General features: G+C 41.3%; 4 protein-coding genes across 4 annotated transcripts; all 4 read right to left on the reverse strand.

Annotated features, from left to right (window-relative positions):
- Positions 1-4,664: 4,664 nt before the first annotated feature.
- On the reverse strand, positions 4,665-5,605 carry LOC6727117. The gene is made up of 3 exons (XM_002102474.4): positions 5,198-5,605; positions 5,014-5,136; positions 4,665-4,954 (listed from the first exon to the last, which is right to left on the reverse strand). Exons 1-3 carry the CDS (start codon positions 5,503-5,505, stop codon positions 4,810-4,812), a joined length of 576 nt encoding a protein of 191 aa, XP_002102510.1. The 5' UTR covers positions 5,506-5,605; the 3' UTR covers positions 4,665-4,809.
- Positions 5,606-14,685: 9,080 nt separating this feature from the next.
- On the reverse strand, positions 14,686-17,191 carry LOC6727118 (arrestin domain-containing protein 17). The gene is made up of 5 exons (XM_016175840.3): positions 16,976-17,191; positions 16,376-16,504; positions 16,103-16,320; positions 15,275-15,869; positions 14,686-14,894 (listed from the first exon to the last, which is right to left on the reverse strand). The coding sequence occupies exons 1-5, from the start codon at positions 17,088-17,090 to the stop codon at positions 14,710-14,712; spliced, it is 1,242 nt and encodes a 413-aa protein (XP_016033595.1). The 5' UTR covers positions 17,091-17,191; the 3' UTR covers positions 14,686-14,709.
- A 329-nt stretch (positions 17,192-17,520) lies between these two features.
- On the reverse strand, positions 17,521-19,824 carry LOC6727119 (arrestin domain-containing protein 17). The gene is made up of 5 exons (XM_002102476.4): positions 19,498-19,824; positions 18,853-18,996; positions 18,584-18,795; positions 17,940-18,519; positions 17,521-17,874 (listed from the first exon to the last, which is right to left on the reverse strand). Exons 1-5 carry the CDS (start codon positions 19,610-19,612, stop codon positions 17,618-17,620), a joined length of 1,308 nt encoding a protein of 435 aa, XP_002102512.1. The 5' UTR covers positions 19,613-19,824; the 3' UTR covers positions 17,521-17,617.
- Positions 19,825-19,832: 8 nt separating this feature from the next.
- Positions 19,833-21,765, reverse strand: LOC6727120 (arrestin domain-containing protein 2). Its single transcript, XM_016175839.3, has 5 exons — positions 21,387-21,765; positions 21,176-21,325; positions 20,902-21,110; positions 20,259-20,841; positions 19,833-20,199 (listed from the first exon to the last, which is right to left on the reverse strand). Exons 1-5 carry the CDS (start codon positions 21,499-21,501, stop codon positions 20,027-20,029), a joined length of 1,230 nt encoding a protein of 409 aa, XP_016033596.1. The 5' UTR covers positions 21,502-21,765; the 3' UTR covers positions 19,833-20,026.
- Positions 21,766-21,959: the final 194 nt, after the last annotated feature.

Consider the following 21,959-nt stretch of genomic DNA (forward strand, 5'->3'; position numbering starts at 1 on the left):
AATTGAGCGAGAGTTGCGCATACGCCATGTGGCCCGGGCAAAAAGTTGCAATAATTTCATTTAACATGCATAGCCAAACTGGCAAACTGTCACAGGGCCGAACCCTAGCCCAAACCTAGCAAATAAACCGATACCAAAGCCCAAACCGCCCAGAACGATTCCCGATTCTTGCGCAATTTATGACTTTGGCCTGGATGCACTCGTCACAAATGCCAATGTCGATTTGGCGGACTCTCGCGTGCTTTTGAATGGCCTTCAATTGCTCGAAAATCGAAATCTATGCATTTTGGAATATTTGAACGAGCGAAAAGCAGGAGAATTAAAGGAGCCGGTAAATTTGGTCGTGTTAGCCAGCAATCGAGTATTGAAAATGCATTTTGTCGAGTCCATATACATGTATAGTGGATGCCACTGCTTCACATTTGATTACTGCTGCGGGTGGACTCGAAGGCCACGGGAGCGGGCTAATGCGATTTGCGCCTGCCCTGCTGATTGTTACCGCCGATTCTGCCTCGGCCACATCATTTGCCGTTTGCCGTTTGCTGTTTGCATTTGCATTTGCCGTTTTTGCAATGACATTATTTACTTAGCATTTGCATTTCCAATTTTGCATGCTGTGCATTGGCAATTGGCAGCGCAAACACACACGAAATGCCAAAGGACAGTTGATTTTTACGTCTGCTGATTGTGCTCCTATTATGCTTATTGGGTCCCGAATAATGAATGGCACAATTAATTCGCAATAGCAATCAAATGGGTTCAAACTATCCACTTGCAGAATAACCGAGGGCACTCTGACCATTCTCCATTGGAATTGTGCACCCCTTCTGGCAGTTTGAGACTAAAAATTTCAAACAAGCTGCCAATCAAACGGCAAAGGGCTTAGAATGCCCTCATTGAGACACAAAGTGACCCCTTCTGTGCAGACTTTTCAGTTTCATCTGGAAAAATGTAATTTGTCGCTTCAGTTTTCTTTTTGTTTAGCAACTCTGTGAGCTGGACTAAATAAAATTTGAACTTGCATTCTCAGCCGTTTTGCAGGCAACTCAAACAGAATGCCGGAAAATATTCCAACATTTTGCTGAACATGTGAAATTTAAAAAACTCCTTCTATGCCGGAACTATGGGCTCAGGCTCTCGATGTCGAAACCGCACCGGCGTCCTTAAAATGTTTGATTAAATTTTCATTCTCGAGAGCAACATTTTGCGGTTTCTCATAAGCATTACAGACCCTCTTCGTCGGCTCAAAAGTTTCGAATCATTTGAGCTAAAATATGGCCGCCAGGTAAATGCGATGATGAGGCAATTTATTTGTGTTTATTTTCGGCATTCGTTTTTCACCGAGTTCTTTTCACTTCTTTGTCGATATTTTACAGGAGCCGAGCCCCGACCCTCGGAGCATTGAGATGATTAAGTGTTCGCCGGCAGGGCAAGTATTAATAAACTTGTGGCACACACTTTTCCAGCGCAAGCGGAAAAGCGTGTTTTTGTGCGGCAAAGGAATGACCACCGAGTCACAGAAACGGCTTGTAAAGGGAGCGACAATATAATTTAAATTTATTTAACAACCGACTTGTTAAAACCGTAAAGCGAGAGGGATGGGTTCGGGTCTAGTGGGAAGTGCACCACAACAGCATTAAGTAGCTCATTAAATTTCCTTAACCAACAACAGAACACAACACAAACAAGCCACTGGCAGACCAACTGACTTTTCGTTTCGTTTTTATTTTGTAAGTAGGAAATATTATAGTAGAAAAACGGCGCCAAAAGAAATGAAATCGCCTGAGAAAGTGGAGTGGGCGGATGTGGGGGCGTGGCGGCGGACAGCCTCAAAGCGAGCGAGCTGTAAAAAACGCCGTAAGTGTATTTTTATTGCGTATAAAATGCATTTTGCAATGCCACACAAAATTCAAGTGGTGTGCGTTCTGAGCGGAAGTTACGACCAGCGAGCTAGGACCACAAGCACACACACACACGCACACATACAGACACACAGGCGGTTTGTGGCTGTGGTGGTGAGTGCGCTTATGTGTGCGCCACGAAATCTTGATGTCGGAAGTTATGGACTACGAAATCAAGGAAATCGCAGGAAATTTCTTACTCCAGCTATTGCATTTTTTAAATAATATTCATGTGGAGCAGGGCAATCAAGCGGAAGTAACATAAATGAACAAATATATAAATATTTATTGTTATTAAGAATTTATTTAACACTGCGCAAGTAACAAGTTATTAATCGTCTGAGTGAACCTGAACTGAAATGTGTAACTTTAATGATATTTTTACAAAACACGAAATATTTAAACATTTAATAGTACAAAAAAAAAACATAAGAAAACACCACCCAAGCACTTAAGTGCGTACCAAATATTCAAGATGTACATTACTTACACTCAAGTCAACAGCAGAACTTAATCATACTTTCCCCAAAGCAAACTGCTTCAGCCAGTGCAAATACCCCAGTCAAGAAAACAAACGAGTTGGCAAGCAATGATTGCTCAGCATTGCTACTTGTTGTTAAATATGTTGCACAAACAAACAACATTCATTACCCCGGCAAGTGGGTTTTGTGCGGAGGGAGTGGGGCAGAAATGAAGGATCGCTACGTGAACGCTGGGAAATTGGCTGCGCAGCGTAAAAATCGGAGGTTATTGGCGAAAGGTTAAAGCTAAACGCGGGAGACGAAGTCTGAAAGGTTGCGGTGATGGAGTCGCGATTTACACCTTGTTTAAGTTCAATGTTTACTCAAACGAGGGTTACCCAGTGCGTATGCGTGATAAATATGCTAATGCTTATCCTTTGGGCGTGCTTAATGTCGATCATGTTCAATGAATAAAAACAAATGGCTATCCATTTGGTATGATTTACGGATTACGCATTTCTCTTGGAGTAATCAATGAATATTAAACAATCGCCCTCGACTAATACACATCTACTTGTATTGATTTGACAAAATACCAAATATGTATTAACGTGCAAATGTATAATCCATATATATATATTTAGTGTCGGATAATAATAATAAAACTCTACTGAGCGCACCGCTCAGTCGGAGTAGTAAGCATAACATTTAACCGAGTGTGTGGTCCAAATCCCATTGAGCCACTGGTTACACAGTGCGTATGGGTAATATAAATCCAGTGCTCTACGATGTGGGCAGCCTGCGACTTTAAGTTATGCATAAGTTTGTTTTTTATGTCCTTTTCCGACACTCTTTTCGAGCACTATTAATTATAATTTTTTCTCCGGCTATTCTGGCAACATATGTATGTATGGACACGGACAGGGGTGTCGGCCAAACATTTTTAAAATTATATGTATCAAAAAGAGGGGGAGCGAGCAGACACGGACACGGATACGGACACGCTCACATGTGCCGGAAATTGGCGCACACCTTGCAGCCATGCAGTGGCAGGAATTTTTTCCATAAGCATCATAAAACCAGGACTGACCGGACGATGGTCAGGCCATTGGGTACATGGTATGGCGGCGTAAACGGGGCTGGGGCGGCTCAGCATGCGGAAATTATAATTTATAGCTGTGAGCTGCGGATGCCAGAGCTTCACAGTGATTTTTTTACCCTTAGCCCTTGCGACGAGGGCTTTCTTCCCGGAACCGACTTTAAAATCGCTGCAACTTTGGCATTAATTGAAGTTGGCCATCGAGGTTGAAAGCCCACTCGAGCATGAATCAGCGTCTATGGGATGGCAGTTTCCAAGTGTTGGGGGCGCCGAAAAGGACGCAAGGATGTTCTTCAGTTTTTAATTTAATATCGTGTGATGCGTGAATTGGAGCGGAAAATATTCCTAGTTTGCTTAGCCTGAGCTAAATTCTTGCACAATGATTAAATCCTTGTATTCCTCTGTCTAATGCCCGTAAATTGATAAGTCACATTGAAAACCAATATTTGATTTAATGACAGGCCTGACTGCATTCACAGCTCCGATTTCAAATTGTGAAACCTTTGCAAATTACCCTCGGCTGACCAGTTATTCATGATTGTTTATTTTTTGTGGCCTATGCGAAAACCAAACAATAAATCGAAACGCTATTTGATTAATTTTAAAGAAGAAACTCAGCCAAGGGCATAACTGAATTAAAGAGCAAATTCACATGGCGTTTCTGGCCATTGTTCACTGCGTAAACATTTGTAAAGTTGCTCTTTTTCAGGTGTATACACGGTGCAAACAAAACTCAACTCAACGGCTAAAAAATGGCCATAAAATAGCATTTGACAAATGACGCACTTCCTGTCAACGCACACAATCACAAACGCACACATTTGTCTCTTATCGGTAACTTGTAAAAAGAGGTCGAAACAATTGCATCGCTTTTAAACATGAATCTGCTCACATAGTTACACAGTTCAACAATATAATAATTCATTGTTTGAATTTATTTATGAGCGCAGCTCAAATATTTAATATGCACAAGCGGCAGTTTGTTTAAATGTAATTTAGTGGAAAAATGAAACAAATGCGGATTTTATTCAAAGCTATTTAGTTGCTGTCCGACTGACTAACCTTTTTGTAAACGAGATCCTATTAAAATATAATAAGTAAACATAGAATACATTTTCTTACAGTTCAAAATTCTCGTTTTACGCAAGCCAGCCAATTTGTTAGCTCACTAACTTTGCAGTAAAATAATAAAAAAGGCTTTAATTGCATAATTAAATTTATTGGCTGTACAATTTTTCATAAGGTAATTGCATCAGTTTTGCACAGAATAATTGCAAAATTAAATGAGCTAATTAAACCATTTCCAAATGGAATAAAAAGGCTCATTTACTTTGCAATTGGATCAGTTTTAGCAACTCAGACTTAAATCCGTTTTCAACAGATACTCGACGCGACGTTTTTTCTTGGGAGGCAGTTGAAAGAATTTGGAGACAAAGTTATTCAGTTCCCTCTTTGTATGCAGTGGTGGCCACATTGTTTTATAGCACAGGATTCTAGAAAAACCACGAAAGTCCCGGTTAAATTATGTTTTCATTTCAAACTTTTAGCTTACTTCTTCAGGAAAAACTGGTCGCAGATATTGCGTTGATTGGCAATAATGTGCTCCATTTCGTGAAGGAACTGCCTGTCATATTTCGCCTTGGAGTCCAGATACCGCACATAGCAATTGAGATCGCTGGAAATAATGGTGTGTCAGGAAACATATGTAACTCAGCAAGTTTTCTTTCTTAACTGACTATTGAAAGTGCTTTATATCGTAGCTGGGATGCAAACTGGCATCGACCTCATCGTGGAACTTGATTTTGGGCTCATACCACTCGTCGAGCTCCTGGAGACGATGGAACTCATATCGGGAAGCAAGTCCTGACAAGGAAAGCAACGAAGTGCTCTTCCTCCTGTTCAGGAAGTCATCCACTTTCTTAGCCTTCTCCTGGGCCTTGGCCACAAGCTTCGCGTTGAGGCGGTGAACTGGTACTTTTTTACCCCGCAGGATATCCCCGGCTGAGGGGTTCGATTGAATGGTTATAAGGCTCGTCGAGGACATGTTGAAAATTTAACACTGCTCTTGGCAAACTCGAAATTTTTGAGATATGTTAAATGGCTTATTTATGCGGGGACTACTTTGATTCGACAATTAACGCTTTAATAAATACGACGGATAGTTGTCACAGTCAACAACATTTGAGTCCTTGGGGAATTCTTATTTTAAGCCGCTGGTGTTAATAAATACACATGAAAACAAACGAAAATATCGTGGGGATTCATCAGACGATATCTGGAAAGAGGTCAGGCTGCTGCATTTTATTTACACAGCCATTCACATTGGCATTTCAAAAATCATTCATTAATTTTTTAATTCAACAATCAGGCTGGTTCAAAGTGGCGTGGAATAAAAACCAAAAAAAAATCTCTGTAATAATATCACATGCAATTAATGCAGGCAATATGCATGCAATTATGCTAAAGGATATCCATTGTAAAAAACCTTTGCAAGTGAGCGCGAAATAGAGTTGCGAACTCGAAAGTTCCCAGTGGGAACCAATTATGATGTCCATAAAACATGAACAACTAACAGGACCCTACTCGAACTTCCATTAACTTACTTGTACACTTAGTAATGGATTTCCTAATAATCTATGAGGAGTAGTGCGACTGCTAATCTACCCACATTTGCACCCATTATCCAGGTGTGGTCGAAAATTAAGCTCAAAAAGATTCCACACATTTGCGCGCCATTAAACATGCATTCGCGCATTTAATTTCATTTTTTGAACCGCCCGAGTTGACGAAACAGAGCCATCAGCCGGACCACAAGAGTGGCCCAGTGAAGGGGGAATAGGAGCTGCCGCCGACAGGAGAGTTGGCCAATGTTTGCCCAGCAAAAACATGGCCCAAAACGCTGGGTCTATTAAGAGCACATTTGACCAAAGTCGGGGCTCCACTCCGGCACGTGTGCAATGAAAACAAACGAGCCCATTATTGTTACACTTTTCTTTGGCAACCGGCCGCAGAGACCATTAATGATGTGTTATGGCCTCAAGAGGCTGGCCTAGCCGATCCTTGAACTTTGCCCAGGCAGAGCCTGTGAATTGAACTCTAATTGCAGATAATGAATTGCACACATTAGGTCAACGAACAAAAGTGCCTAATGGAAATGCAATGAACTATTTATGGGCATAAGTAGCCAGCAATTGGCTGACTGAAGTTTGATCACGCAATGGGATTATTAAAGCCGAGACAGGTCGACTTCCCTTTAAAAGTGTCATCTCATCAGTTTGTGGGTGTTTTCCCTTGGCCTTTTGGCCAACCGTCATTTTGGTCGCCACAAAATTGACAGCAGCTTTCCCACAGCGCGTAATGACAAAACAGTGACTAAAATGTTAACAACAAATCCAATTTATTTCGCCGACCGGCCGACGAAGGACATTAATTAGCAGACGGATCACGTAAAAGGTATTAAATGCAAACTCAATCTGCCAGCGGGGAAATGGCCAAATAACAGAGTGGTTGGTCAAATCTGGGCGCACAAACTAACACAATCTGCTATTAATTCCCACAAACTGCATTTAAAGATAGCGGATTTCATTTAATAGAATGCGTTCGCCGCCATTGATAATTTTAATATAAATATAAATATAAATATAAATATAAACGTCATGCAGAAAAAGCGTTAAACAATAAACATTGGCAATGGTCGATGGTCAACGAGAGTGTAAACAACAAGATTTACTGCCATATGCTAGGGGATTACGAGTGTAATTGTGCGCCACTTCGAAATGACATTGAACCAGACCTGAAAATTGATTTTGGTCCTGATGCCGAGTCCATTAAGGAAATAAGTTTGCTGAGCACTCGGACCATATTTTAAAATACATTTGTTTATTGGGCAATTATTTTACTTGGTTGCTGGCAGAGTGAAACAATTTCACTTATGCACAAGTATTTCATATTGTCACACAAATTCATTTTCATTTCAAGCTCTCGCTCCGTTGTCCCCAAAATTCAGCAATCCAGACATAATCTCTGTCAAGCCCACACACCTTTGCACAGATGTTTGAGCAACTCAACTGAGACTTTAGAGATTTTGCAGCTTCCTTCATTGTTAGTGGGTCCATGGTCAAGTTTTAATTTATTTGATGACTGCGAAATTGCGCACCTCTTCTCCAGTGGAGGAAGTCCCAGGATGACTTCTGTATAGTTTTGCAGGCAATTAATTTCAGCCATGGCTTCGAGCATTATTCTCCTCGAGGCCGACATATTTTAATTTGATGAAGACCTAATAGGGTTTCGAGCATATGTTTCACTGCAAAACTTGTGAAAGGGAAAAACTTTCAATGCAAATGAGTTTGGCATATGTCACAACTGGCACGACAACTATATACTGCCATGGCGTTTCGGATGAGGATTTCTGTAAGCCAAAGACGTCGCCGCTATGAGTTCTAAGGAATCGGCCGGAATCGGGTCGAAAACATTCGTTGGAACACCGCCCCACATTCCACTGAGTCATCAGGTTAATTCAATTTGAGTTGTAAGCAAATTTTGCACAAATGAAATGCACAAACTTTTGCCATTGACAGACACACACGCCAACCAAGAGCAATAAATTTCCAAAGTGTTTATGTAAACGACCCGATTGCTGTGCAGAAACAGAAAATGAAAGCCGTCGTCTGGCTGCACTTTGTCACCAGGCATGCGGAACATAATGCCGATTTTTTCGCCTGGAAAATGGCTGGGCGATAATAAATCTTCCGCTTGGAACAAATCACAGCAATTCCATTATATACACATTTAATGATGTTGCCAGCCAAAGCCGCCAAATCCGGATCCAAATCCAAAGCAACGAGCCAGAGACAATTACTTGCAGCCCGCGAGCATTTTCTACGACTTTTGCAGAGAGAAAAAAGTTTGCCTATTTAAATTGGAAATACGAAGTAATCTCTCTGGGATTAGAAAAAAAACATCAAGCTGAAAAACTGAGAAAATTTATATAGAATACACAATACATTGCTAAGCTTTAATATACTGTTATTAATCTCATAAAAATGGTCTTCCTATACTTCCTTTTTTTTCTAAGTGTCAATGGTGCAAATGGCTCTTCGGTTCCTCAGTGAGTGCAGCAACATGGCCAAGTTGTTAAAATAATCACAAGAAATGGCCGACCAGTTTGGAAATTTTCCCCTGGGCAGAATAGAAGAAGCATAAGGGGTTGGCTCTCTGAGGCAAAGACAAAGTTGCAGTGCAGCCCTGCTATTGCGATTATTTTTAATTAGCAAAATTTCTTTATGCATTGACAGTGGCAGAAGGGTAACGGCAAAGTCTTTCATTAATTAGAGCCACTCGCAAAGTATGCAGCTTTTTGTTGTCTTCATAATCCTGCAACACTGAAAAGGCGAAAACGGGGAGCTACACCCACATGTGGGCACCAAACTTTCACACCTGCCAAGCCTCAACGTCATCTCCTCTGCTTTATGCTTACCCATAAATCTGCCACGAAATAGAACAGCCGGCAAAACGGCAAAAAGGACGGCGACGGAGTTTTTCCCCAGGGAAAAATATTTCCACTGAAGCTGCTTATTAGCTTTGACATTCGAGTGCGATGCACTCTGGCCGAAAGGTGTTTCGCTTGATGTTTTGCAATCTACTTTTTATCATCCACATATACATCATTTTTTAGGGGCCGCATAAAACATAACGCAGAGTGAGATGGGGACAGCATAATTTATTACTCGCTACCATGCAATTTTTAAAGTTTTCTGCCAAGGGTAATTTTGTAATAGCAGCTCGCCGAAGAGCATGTGGAAAATGTCGTAAAAATCTGCAACTGAAGGAAAGCTCTTATGCCTTAATAATGAAATTGTATCATTATGAAAGCAACAAGTTATTTGTTGTTTTTATTTATTTTGTTTATGTGTGGGATTAAACAGAGCTTTCCATCGTTATTCAAAATATTATATTTTTTCTGTCACTGTAACACTTAATCATATGATATGTCTTGCTAATTGGTATCCCCCACTCCAAATAAAAATATCACCTTCCACGAGGTGGGTAATGGGTATCTGATAGGCGAGGAAATCGATGTTCATAGTTATCAATTATTTCAAAACATAAATTCTAATAATTGTTAATTTTAATAAGCAGTCGATAGCACAGCTTTGTTACTACCAAATTACTAGCATAAGTGAACTACAAAATCTGAAGCAGTCGTTATTTTTGTCGATAACCAGGTATTGTAAAGTCCCCTCAAGCTTATAACTTCAAGCACTTATCTCTTGGCTACTTTGTCAGCAATATTTTCGGAATATGTCGTATGGAAATGCATAGTTGTCTCAAAGTTTCCGGATAAAAGTATCGTGTCTGCTGACCCCAATGAGACAAGTTATGCCCGGCCTTCAAGCTCGGCTGGAATTTTGTCCTGCCCGCACGGGCATAACGGCATAACCCAAGGCAAAGCATCGGGCAGCCAGCTAACCAAAAAATATCATAAAACTTTTCAGCTTTTCCAATTCACTAGTTGGGCTGAGAATGCGGGTCGCAGGAGATGAGAGTTACGACCATATCAAAATGGCTCGCTCACGTTGCGTTGTTGACCGCATCACGCTCCAGAGCATAAAGCAATTACAGCGCCGTGCATTGAATCCTGCCGCTCCTTCAGATACTCGAGTCCTGCTGCACGCACCTCCGACGGCACTTTGATTTATGAAATTTTCCGAGCATCAGCCCCGGCTTTTTGCACCAGCCAATGCAGCCATCCTCGATGGGTTCTGGTTCGGGATTGGGTCTGGGTTTGGGTTCGGGTTCGGGCGGGGCAGATTTGATTTCCAGTCAGTCATTGACTTGACTTTACTTGACTTTGCTAACCAACTTTGTGACGCCACTGGCATGTACGGCTGCACGGAGGAAAAATGAAAATGAGTTTAAGAGCATTCAGAGGGCTTTTTTCTAGGCATCTTAACCCATCATTACACAGCCTACAGAGTAATACACGAAAGTACTTTACATAATTGAATCGATTTTAACATTAATTATGAACTTTCATATCAATTTGAATGGGAGAGAGGAAGTTACAAAATTTGTAGACTTAAATGAAGTGTTTAATATTTATGAAAAACATAACATAGTTCAGTATAAACGAAAATACTGAAGCTAGAAGCTTCATTGAAACAATCGATATGAAGAGTACTTTTTCTCCGAGTGGCCACCTGCAGTAGATTGAATGGGATCCAGTGCATGCCCCATTGCTCTGCATCTTTTTGGGGGGCACCGGAAAAGTTTCGGTTGCATTTGGCCGTTGTCTGTGGAACTCGGAAAAGTGGCTTAGACTGTCGACACAAAACTTCAGTCAGTGCCGGCTTAAATCTTGTCAATTCCAATTTTGGTCTTTTTCTTCTGTGGGCGAGAGTGTGTGCTGCTGGTTTTCCTGTATATCGCACAAGTGACAATAAAGTTTTTAGTTTTGGCTGAGAGTGCGTGACGAGTTTTTGCCATTAGCCAGAGTCGAGAAAAGTTTTTGGTTTATAGGGAGCGAGGAGAGCTGCCTGTTAATGAAGCCATAATGAGCCTTGCTGCGGAACTTGTACAAAATAATGGCCAGTCTCATAAACAAATCGAAACACAGAAAACTCCCATCCGGCGAGGCAATTTTAGAGGATTTATTTGGGCCACCTTCGGTAGTTGTGGGGGAATTGCCTTTCCGCATTTCCGCCACTAATCACAAGTGCCCAATCATCTTTATTGCTCGACTGGAGCTCAAATAGCGCCTGTCGAAGCCGAACAAGGATACTGAGTACAAGGACAAGGATTTGGGGGCTTGTGGACCTCTCAAATTGCTGCCGTCAAAGCCGCCGAAATTCGTTTGCGGGGCGAAATTCACTTGCGATTGTTCGCGAAAGCGCTGTTGATGTGGCGTGGGTTTCAGGTGGTTTTCAGGTGGTCCGGGTGGTTGGGGGAGGTGGTTTAGCCGGAGCAACCATCGGTGAAATTCGCGTGAAATCCGCAGCACACACACTCGAAGCCAAAGACAAGCAGCTCGGGCAGATGTGCAAACCGGCCGGGATAAACAAGAAATACGTTGCGTTTCGCCAACGAGAAAGAAAAACTGAAACAGATTTTCACCGAGGAGCAGGGAAAAAAAGCCTTGCCCTGGGGAAAAGAGAAAACCCTAGCCCACAAAAATAACCAGCAAATCGAATCCACAAAAAATGCTAATTTTATTTCGGCTTCTTGTGCGTCTGTGGGTGGTCCGCAATGCACAATGTTGGCCAGCAAATTGGGCTAAGTATGTCTATCTATGCGGCACGTACATTGGCATTATCTATAATCCATTAGGCGCCCGGGCAGAATCAATTGCAGGCACTTGACACATGAATAAATAGCTTTTAAACTGACACCGAAATAAATTAAATAATAAAAACCTTAACAATGCCTCGGGATTTGTTTGCGCAAAAGTCGTAAAAACTCGAATGATTCTACTGCGGAACAAGGCGTTTCACATTTGATTTCGACTCCCGCACAATTTGAATATATTAAGCCCGGTCTTTAAGTCCAAAAAATAGAGCCTAACGATCTGCATGTTTTTGCATCCGTTTTACCGCTGGCTAAGCTCAACTTATTCCGTTTTTCTGTTCTCTGTGTTTTTTCTCCTTCCTGAAAAAAAAACATCTAAATTCCAAATTTCCACAACAACCGTCTAAGCATCAGAATCCACTCGGAACAAGAAGTCGAAACTAGTTATGCATTTAGTTTAGCCAGTTTGGCATTCGGACATGCCAAAGCCAAATGCCAATTACCACGAAAGCGCCATTGAGTAAGCCATTCAAATGCAGAGGGCCAGCAACAGCTCCCCAATGAGACTGCGAGTCTGCCGGGAATCCAGACCCAGATATCCCCAATAGACTGGGTCATTCTCGGGGCGAAGTGCGAGGAGAATTACTTAATGCGGTCATTAGTTCGGCGAATTTACCCATCCAGATTCGACTGGGTGCGATGTCTACACTACTCAATGCGACTGCACTGAAAAAATATTTATTTACTAAGCATGTGCCGAAATGTTGTCTTTAACATCGGGTACTTGAAAATTAAGTTCTATATTTTTGTCTTGCTACTTTAAAATTGCATTTGTATGTATATTTAAGACTCTTCATCAAATCAATATTTTCAAAATAATAGCTTGCCAAATAACTTTAATATATCAAAAACCAAATCGAATACGTGTTTCCTTTTGAATTATGATACCTAAAAGGAAAATGTCATATGACTGCTAAAATTGCGTATAAAATAGTTTCGAAATTAAATTTCAATTTAATTTTCCATCTATTAAGTGGAATGAAAAATGTAATTACGAGCTCTTAATTTTCCTCTGCACTTACCTCTTTTGTGCTCCAAAAGTGAGAGCTTAAATTAGCTCCAAATAAAAGTGAACTTAATTGAAGTGATGAGGAATTTTTAGTTAGAAAAAGATGGATTATGAGTTGATAAAATGCTTTTAACGCTTACATTCCACGTGTCAGTTGCTCGGTATCCGCTTACACTTAAAACGGGAAATTCCGGAGTTCAGAGAGGGAAACCCATAGACTGTGGCCCAAAAAAAAAAAAAAACTGGCAGCTTATGAAGGACAATCCAACAGATTAGCAACCTGAAAGTTTGGACGGGGGGAATGGGTCACCGGTAAGCACGAGTCCGCGAACAAATGCGCGAATGATAAAAACTAAACATGTCCGTGGGTTGGTGTTTTGTTTTCCGTCCCCAAAATTTTCCCTAATGGTTGATGGCATCATGAGCGTGCCTGGAGCTCAATTTGAGCATTTACGTCTAGTGTCCTTGCAATCTTGCTGTGTAAGCGGCTCCGACATTGAAATTAAATCTTTGAACTGGAACTGGAACTCATTGATTTTAAAATAAAAACCTTGCTATTTTGGAATAAGAGATTAATTTACCGGACTGCGCGTGGAGACCCGAAAAGTGGTAAACCAAATTCTTTTGAAAACACGTTCAATTAAAACTGTTATTCTGTTAAATTTGCATTCTCAAATCTTCCTAATACGTCATATTGTTCTGGTAAGAAATGTGTTATACACATCTCGCCATAATAAGTACTCCTTCTATAATGGTTCATGCGCTTGCTGCTATAACTTAACTCCGAATCGGTATTCTATAAGAAGTCCTATACTATTCAGCAATGCTATAAATATTTAAGAAAATATCTACTGTGTTATACAGGGCGAATTCGGTCTGCGAACCATTTAAAACCACCCCATGTTAAAAACGACTCTTATACAATAACAGCACTTCATTACATTCGGAAAAAGTTAACAGCTTACATACACAGTACAGGATATTATTGAATGTAACTTTCACCTAATCTCCTAATTGTTTCTTACCTCGAAATGTAAGTTACTCGTAAGTTACAGCATACTTCTTACATAGCAGTAAGTAACATGTATGTAATGTAACTTTCACCTTATCTACTAATTATTTCTTACCTCGAAATGTAAGTTACTTGTAAGATACAGCATACTTCTTACATAGCAGTAAGGATACATTTTTCAGTTCCTTCTGTATTAACAGCTTACATACACATTACAGGATATTATTGAATGTATCTTTCACCTTATCTACCAATTATTTCTTACCTTGAAATATAAATTACTTGTAAGTTACAGCATAATTTGTACATAGCAGTAAGTATACATTTTCCGGTTTCCTCCGTGTATTAACAGCTTACATATTGAATGTAACTTTCACGTTATCTACCAATTTTTCTTACCTCGAAATGTAAGTTACAGCATACTTCTTACATAGCAGTAAAGATACACTTTTCGGTTCCCTGTGTATATTACATGTAGCAAAATACATTACCTACTTATCATGCGTACCTATTTATTCATGTCTGTAAAGTTAGCTCTTGCAACATTTACTGTAGCAAGAGTAAGGATAGATAAGTAAGGATAGATATAACAAGGACCTATTATATATAGTTGCCGCGAAAAATGTATTGTTAAAAACCATACTATTTATTACTGCACTTCACACTAATATTTATACTGTAACATAGAAGTATTTAGAATAAGTCCCTTTTATATAAGAAATAATGTCACAGCAGGGTCAAATGTATCTTAAGAATACAAATTAATGGTGTACTGTATGGATGGACAGTTAAATACGATTTTTTGCTTTTTGGTGTACAACGGATCCATGCAAAGATTGCCAATTGAAACAACTAAATGCTAAATTTGTCAAAAATAAAATTCTCTATTTTACAAAACTTTGGTTGACGAATCCTGCATTCCGGGTGTTTGCCGTAAGCACGGGCGTAGGACTTGGTATACTATACACGGGATAAAGTGGAGCAAACTCATTGCTCCCGAAGGCATACAGTTCCTCTTCGTTGATATTGCCCCGTTGAGTGTGCCGGGACTCTTCATAATTGGGAAGCGCTGTAAAGTAGAATAATAACATTGTTTAGTAAACATAACTATTATAAATAGAATAGAAAGTAAGTCATAAGACCCATGCAAGCTTTTCTTATCGTTTAAATTTAAAAATATTTGCTTATCTGGAATTAGGTCTTGCACCTTCCTTCCACTCAAAGTGCCTATATAAGCCCTAATACATTATTTATTATTTTCTTTTGAACTTTTGTTAGCCATTTTATCATTCCCTAGTAATGGTACTTGAAACTTGCGTTTGGCATATGTTTCGAAAGTATAGACGAAGTCTACAAAAACTTCGTGATCGGTTCGTTAAAGAATTTGATAAGATTGCAGTCAATCATTACAAGTTCATTAGCACGTAGACTGCAAAATCATGATCTCACCTGAATCAGCTGCACTGGACGTCAGATCGCTGGGCAAGCTCCCAAGTGCGGTCACCATGGGCAGCTCGTCGGGAGGATTTCTTCTGGACTCCGGTCCTTCGTAGTGGGCACTCCGCCGGGGAGGTTGTTGAACCACTATGCCCGAAACCGCCAGAGGAATGGTGCCAATGGTAACCGGCATGACCATTAGCTGTTGTTCGCGTAGACTCTTAACCAACGCCTCAACCTCCAGTTGGTAGGCGATCTGGATGAGGTTGCTCAACTCCACGCAGGTGGGCGGCGTTGAGGGTACGGGCAAGTCGATGGTCTGGGATCGGGTGCACTGCTTCAGCACCGATTCCCCCTTAGCTCGCGATATTATTATTCGCTCCACGCGAGAGTGTTCAGGACTGACGCTGTAGTATCTCACCAGCATCACCAGAGAGAGTCGCAGTTCGGAGACGGCTACGGCAGTGTTGTTGACTACCACTATGGTCACGGGAATCTTCTGGCCAGGAACGTAGCCCGCTTGCGGAAGGTTCACCTCCAATTTCAGAGGATCCGTCTTGCAGGGACCACAGCAAAAGGTGCGGTAACCCTCGCTGTGAGCAGCGGACTGTAATGAAAGAATCGATATGATACAATTAACATAAATATGTCACTATAACACCGAATTAAAGGACGATTTATTTGAAGTATTATTATCTTAATATGATTCCTTTGAATCAACAAGCAAAATATAAATATAGTTCATTAAAAGTATCTATAATGTCTGTACGTTGAGTGTTTAAGCTATTTTGATAAACCATAATATTCCAGAAAATGCATCATTGCGTATGGTATACTAACCTTAAGCTGGGGAGTGTCAAAGTTGAGATCCAGCATCTTGAGAACCGTGAAGCCCTTTGTGTAGGCCTGATCGAACTTCCACGGTCTGATAAGTAGGACTTTCACTATATAGCGAATGCATCCATGGCGACCCTCAAAAGACGAGGGACACTGATAGGGAAGCTGGCAGGTGAAGTTGTAGTTGTGCACCCCAGCCTGAATAGTGAGTCTGTTGTTGTCTTTTCGGAGATACAATTGTTTATAAAAGCAAACATCTTTGAGATTTCTACTCACTTTGCTCGGAGCCCAACAGATAAGTGTTTGATGATAGATAATCCTCTCGGCCCACGTAGAGTTTTGTCGAGCCCAGACTCTTTTCGCTCCACTTGGTAATAGAATACCCGACCACCTTCAGCAGCACAGCTGTGATTTCAGAGAAAATGAAGAAAAGAGTAAGTTAAGATATTTGTGTTATCATGGTGTCTATATAATCTGTTAATAGAGTTAGGAGTGCACAATATGGTTAATGCAATTCTAATCTCAACTGAACGGGTATAAATACTTGAGGAGAGTTTATATATTGTCAGTAAAATAATCCTTACATAATTCAAAATAAAATTTGCGATGATCCTAACCTTCCGCCTAATCTCAATATTAAAATAATACCGAAGCAAACCCACTTCAAGGTGTTATCAATCAACCCCACACATTCCGCGGCGAAGAATGTCCGCTAAATTCAGTGTCGTCATAAAAATATACAATTTCCACATACACACATATCGTTATCGAGCAAATATTTATAATATTGCCGCTAGGTAGAGCTAAATGAAGGCAATTAGCCGAACTTCTGGGTTTTGTTTTAAATTTACTTCATCAAACGTTTACGATAGGTACCTTGAACCTCCTTGGACCTGTCACATTTGAGGGTCGCGCATCCGTTTACCAGCTGACCGGCGTAGAAGGTACCATGTCTATTATTATCGAAGCTGATCTCACACGTAACGACCATTTTTCCCAAGATTAAATGTCCGAGCGCGAAAAAGCTGAAACCGATGTTCTGCGGCAACTCACTGCGACTAATTTAAGTACAAAACTTCTGGACTGCTTGCGGTGCGACCGCGTCGTTAGATAAGCGATAAGACCCATAACTTGGACCCGATGTCGGATTCGGATTTCACCGGGAACGATACGGAATCGGAGTCCAAACTGTATAAGAGTCGATAATAAGTTCCCTTGCGAACTACTCGGACGTTCACTTGGGTTTTTCGCTTTGTTATCAGAGTTGGTTGTCGAGGCCTTGGCCCTGGAGAAGTTAGTGCTAGCATTCATCGAGGGGTTTTTAAGAGGAAGGAAAAGCGTTTAGTTTGAAAATCTTAGAGGGTAATATATATAATTTTGAATAATTTCAAAAATCGCTCCACCCTGTACCAGTCTTGGAATTGTGATAAATTTGTTTATTATAAAGTGTTAGGTGGAACTTTTGCGTTGTGTACAAATGCTATATCGCCCTTACATTTCTAGTATTTGTTTTCGTTTTCATAGCCACGTTCCCTTGTCTTTGTCCATATCCATGGCCGGATTGACAAAGGCCCTCTCTGCCATATAATTCTGCGTATAATCCGTCGGCGGTGGAGCTGAGGGACTGGGTATGTCGAAGACCGGATATAGTGGCTTATAGGCACCGCCATCCAAACTAAGAGTATTGGGCGGTACTGGTTCCGGGTCGTCTAAGTCGTCTGACTTCGTTGCAGCCGTGCTGCGCATGTGAACAGCCTCCTGATAGTTGGGCGGAGCTAAAAAACAGAAACATAAAACATAATTGATACTGTAATTAGTTTTTAGACTTCAGTAAACTCACGAATGGATTCGTCGACAGCCCACGGACTGGAAGAGTTTGGAGCTGGAGCAGTGGCTACTTTTTCAACAGCCAGCTCATTAACATTCAGCTGGGGGACCAAACCCCGAGGCTGGATTGGTACGTGTTGTGCCAGAGGAACACTGCCAATGGTCACCGGAATGGTGACAGTCTCGTTGTTGTGGCAACCCTTGACCTTGGCCTCCACCTCCACTTGGTAGGCGATCTGGATGATGCCGCACAGGTTGAAGCAGGTGGGCGGAGTGGCCGGCACTCTGATCTCATAGCTGAATAGCTTCTTGCAGTTTCTTTGCACAGCGTCCCCGTTGAAGGTGTTTACCACCAACCTCTCGGACGTGGTATTGGGCATCGAAGGTGGCTTGCTGTGGTATGTCACCAGCATCACAAAACTTATGAGGAGCTGCTCCACCGGGATGTGGCTATCGTTCGTGACCAGCACGCTGAGGGGAACATTCTGGCCAGGTACAAATCCTGTCTGTGGAACGGTCAGTTGGAGGGCCAACGGATCTGACCGGCAGGGCCAGCAGCAGTAGGTCTTCGAGGTCTCACTGTGGGCGGGCACCTAAACATATTCAATTAGCTTAGGTTCTAACAGATTTGTAATTGTGTTAGCTTTTGATGCGTACCCTTAACAACGGACTATCGAAGTTTAAGTCCATCACTTTTAGCACCGTAAAGCATCGCGTATAGCTCTGATCGAATTTCCAGGGCCTGACCAGGGTCACGTTTGCCATGTACCGCACCCTGCCGTGTGATCCCTCGAAGGACGAAGGACATTCGGTGGGAATCAGGCACACGAAGTTATAAGTGTGAATGCCCGCTTCAATGGATACTTGACCTGCAGATATGATTAATAATTAGGGGGACTTTATTGCCTAAGTTGAGCTTCACGTACTGCTCAGATTGGATCCCACCAAAAAAGTTTTGGACGCTATGTAATCCTCGCGGCCGTAGAATGTGCGACGTCTCCTCCTCCTGTTTGTGGTCACCCTTTCAATCCATCGCGTCTCTGCGTATCCGGATATATTCAAGGTGATGGCTGCGGAGAAGAAGTTAATAAGGTATTTCTTAAAAATGAATTATTTATTAATTGTATTTTAAGTCACCTAAACGTACCACCCAATTTTGTTATGGTTTTCATAAATTAAAATCTTTTAATCATACATAATTACTATTATGCATTCACATGGGGTATCCATAAAAACTTACAAAAGCAATCGTTGTATATATGAAAAAGTCAAATATGTATCCACCTCTATTTAATATCAATTAATGCGAAAACCATTGATTATTTAAAAATAATTTAATCTTATCGAACGCAAATATTATCATTGATGCATTTGTGTATGTTCGCCGAACACCTTTCTGTAGACATTAGATTTCGCACGTGTGGTTCTCTGCTCACTATAAATATATGAGTCACCGGACTAGATCTTCGTTTCAAAACATTCAACCGCACTTTTAAGTTGGACGATAAGATAAGAATGACTCATGCCATATTACCAAATTCCAAAGGTATCTCAAATGAACTGCCCCTCACCTTTAACCAACTTCATCTTGTCCAGCTTCAACGTAACTTTGCCGGTGAGTACCTGGCCCCCAAAATAGGTGCCATGGGGATTGTTATCGAAATCAATTTCACAGGTAACAGTCATAATTGTAATTGTATCCGCAATCGTGTATTTATGGGCCGATCCTACTCTAATGGCAGTGCAAACACGACTGATTTGATTTTAATGCCAATGTTCGGTTATTTACTCCCTAACTTCCGAGAACTCCGGACAGACTGGAAGGGACCGCTTTTTGCGACGATAGCACCCACATGCCCACTTGGCTGCCAGAAATCAACTGAGAATAAAACAAACATTGCGGTGGTTCTATATTGGTAGCGATGGCCAGGGAAACTTTATCTTATCGCTGTCACAATTTTGAATTATACATTTTGCCAAATGCAGTTGCGCAGCAAATAGCCCTCATATCTCTGAAAAAGCCCAAGGACTTCTTGACGAGCAGGCGTGGGATGGGATGTCCAATGGTTCTCAAATTTGGAATAGTTTTTTTGCTCGCCTTCATTTCTTTCCCTCTTTATCCAAATCCGCTTCCTCGCTCTTTTCTACAACTGAAGTAGACAAATCGAAGACAGGATACAACGGCTTGTATGGCTTCTCTTCCGCATCTCCCGGCTCTGACTGTTTCTCAGAGTCACTATGGGAATGCATGGCCTCCGCGTAGCTCGGTGGCGCTATAAAAATCATATGGTTACATAAATAATATGGCCATATTGTAATTAGGACAACTTACATAGTGTGGATCCCTCTGACCAGGGGTATGGGGGAGCAGCTGGAGCAAAAGCTCCCTCTCCCTCAACCAAAGTCAAAGCTCTTTGTTCTGGAGCCACTGGCCCAGAGCTCTGCGGTGTATATTGCACCGCTGGCGGCGATATCGGAACACCACAAATAGTCACCGGCATTATCAGAGTTCCATTGATATGCATGCCCTTCACCTTGGCCACAACCTCGATCTGGTATCCGATCTTGATAATGCGGCACAGATGGAAACATGAAGGCGGAGTAGAGGGAATCATCAGTTGGAAGTCGTACATTTTCCGGGAGTTCCTCAAAACCCCATCGGCCTTCAACTTGGCCACGGACTTGCGCTCACACTTGGAACCTGAACTCAGATCACTGTAGTAGGTGATCATCATTGATAGTCCGACTTTCACTTCGTGCACCCGAATTTTGCTTTCGTTACCAATCAAAACGTTTACGGGTACCGTCTGCCCAGGCACAAAGCCAGTCTGCGGCAAGTTCAGCTCCAGCGTTAGAGGATCCGATCGGAAGGGCCAGACCCCAAAGGTTTTCTCAGTCTTGGCCTGCACGGGAACCTTAAAAGCGATTACATTGTTATAGCATAACTCCGTAATTTGGTTTCATCTTATATTTACCTGTGAAACAGAGTTATAGGTGTTTATATCCATCACTTGAATTACGGTGAAAGCTCTTGAGAAAATGCTGTCGTACTTCCAGGGCTGAATGATATTGACATCCACCATATAACGTATACGACCATGGGTGCCCTCGAAGGATGAGGGACAGTTGATTGGAATTGGACAAGCAAAATTGTAGGACCTGGTTCCCGGCTCCAAGGACATTTCTTTGCGAATACATAAAATGAAATTTCGATTAATTTCAATAACAAATTATGACTCATGATCTTACCAGGGCTTATTTCGGAACCCAAGAGATAAACTTTACTGGAAAGGTATTTCTCAAATCCATTGTACGACTCTGAAGTTGACTTGTTGTTCGAATCAGTCTTGCTTTCGGTCCAATGGGTCTCTGCGTAACCTTTTAGCTTAAGTCGAATTGCTAAATATGTGAAATGTTGAGAGAATTATATGACGAATCGCAATTACAACTGAGCACTTACCTTTGATTTGAATTGCCTTATCCGTGCTCAGAGTCACTTGACCAGCAACCGTTTGGCCGGCATAAAAAACCCCTTGCGTGTTGTTGTGAAAAAGAATTTGGCAAATTATTCCCATGATTTTCTTTTATGGTTAAAGCCTAAGTTTATATGAATTTATGGCTGTCGTCAATAGTTTAGATGTTTTCCCTTCGATGGCCGCAATCAAACTGAACAACAAAGTTTCTTACTACTTATTTTGTGGTATGGAGACCTTTAGGTGATTTATCTTATCAGTACACCCATAAATCTATTTATTGGTAAACCCAAAAACCCCCAACAATTTTTTTATACAATAAATAGATGATTCGTAACCAGCTAACATGTGAACCGAATTATCAGGTCCGAAAACAGCTGATAGTAATATTTCTGATGTAAAAACAAATGCCCCCAAATGAGTTGAAGCTCTCGCATCTGAAGATAGCAATTTCACTCAAATAAATATATTAACTCATCGATAAGATATCGCGCAACTCAGCAAATATTGCTCACTGGGGTCGAAACAAGTTCCAGCAGTTTGCGTTCAACCACAGCGTA

The sequence above is a fragment of the Drosophila simulans genome, chromosome 3R (assembly GCF_016746395.2).
Source record: "Drosophila simulans strain w501 chromosome 3R, Prin_Dsim_3.1, whole genome shotgun sequence".
Classification (NCBI taxonomy): domain Eukaryota; kingdom Metazoa; phylum Arthropoda; class Insecta; order Diptera; family Drosophilidae; genus Drosophila; species Drosophila simulans.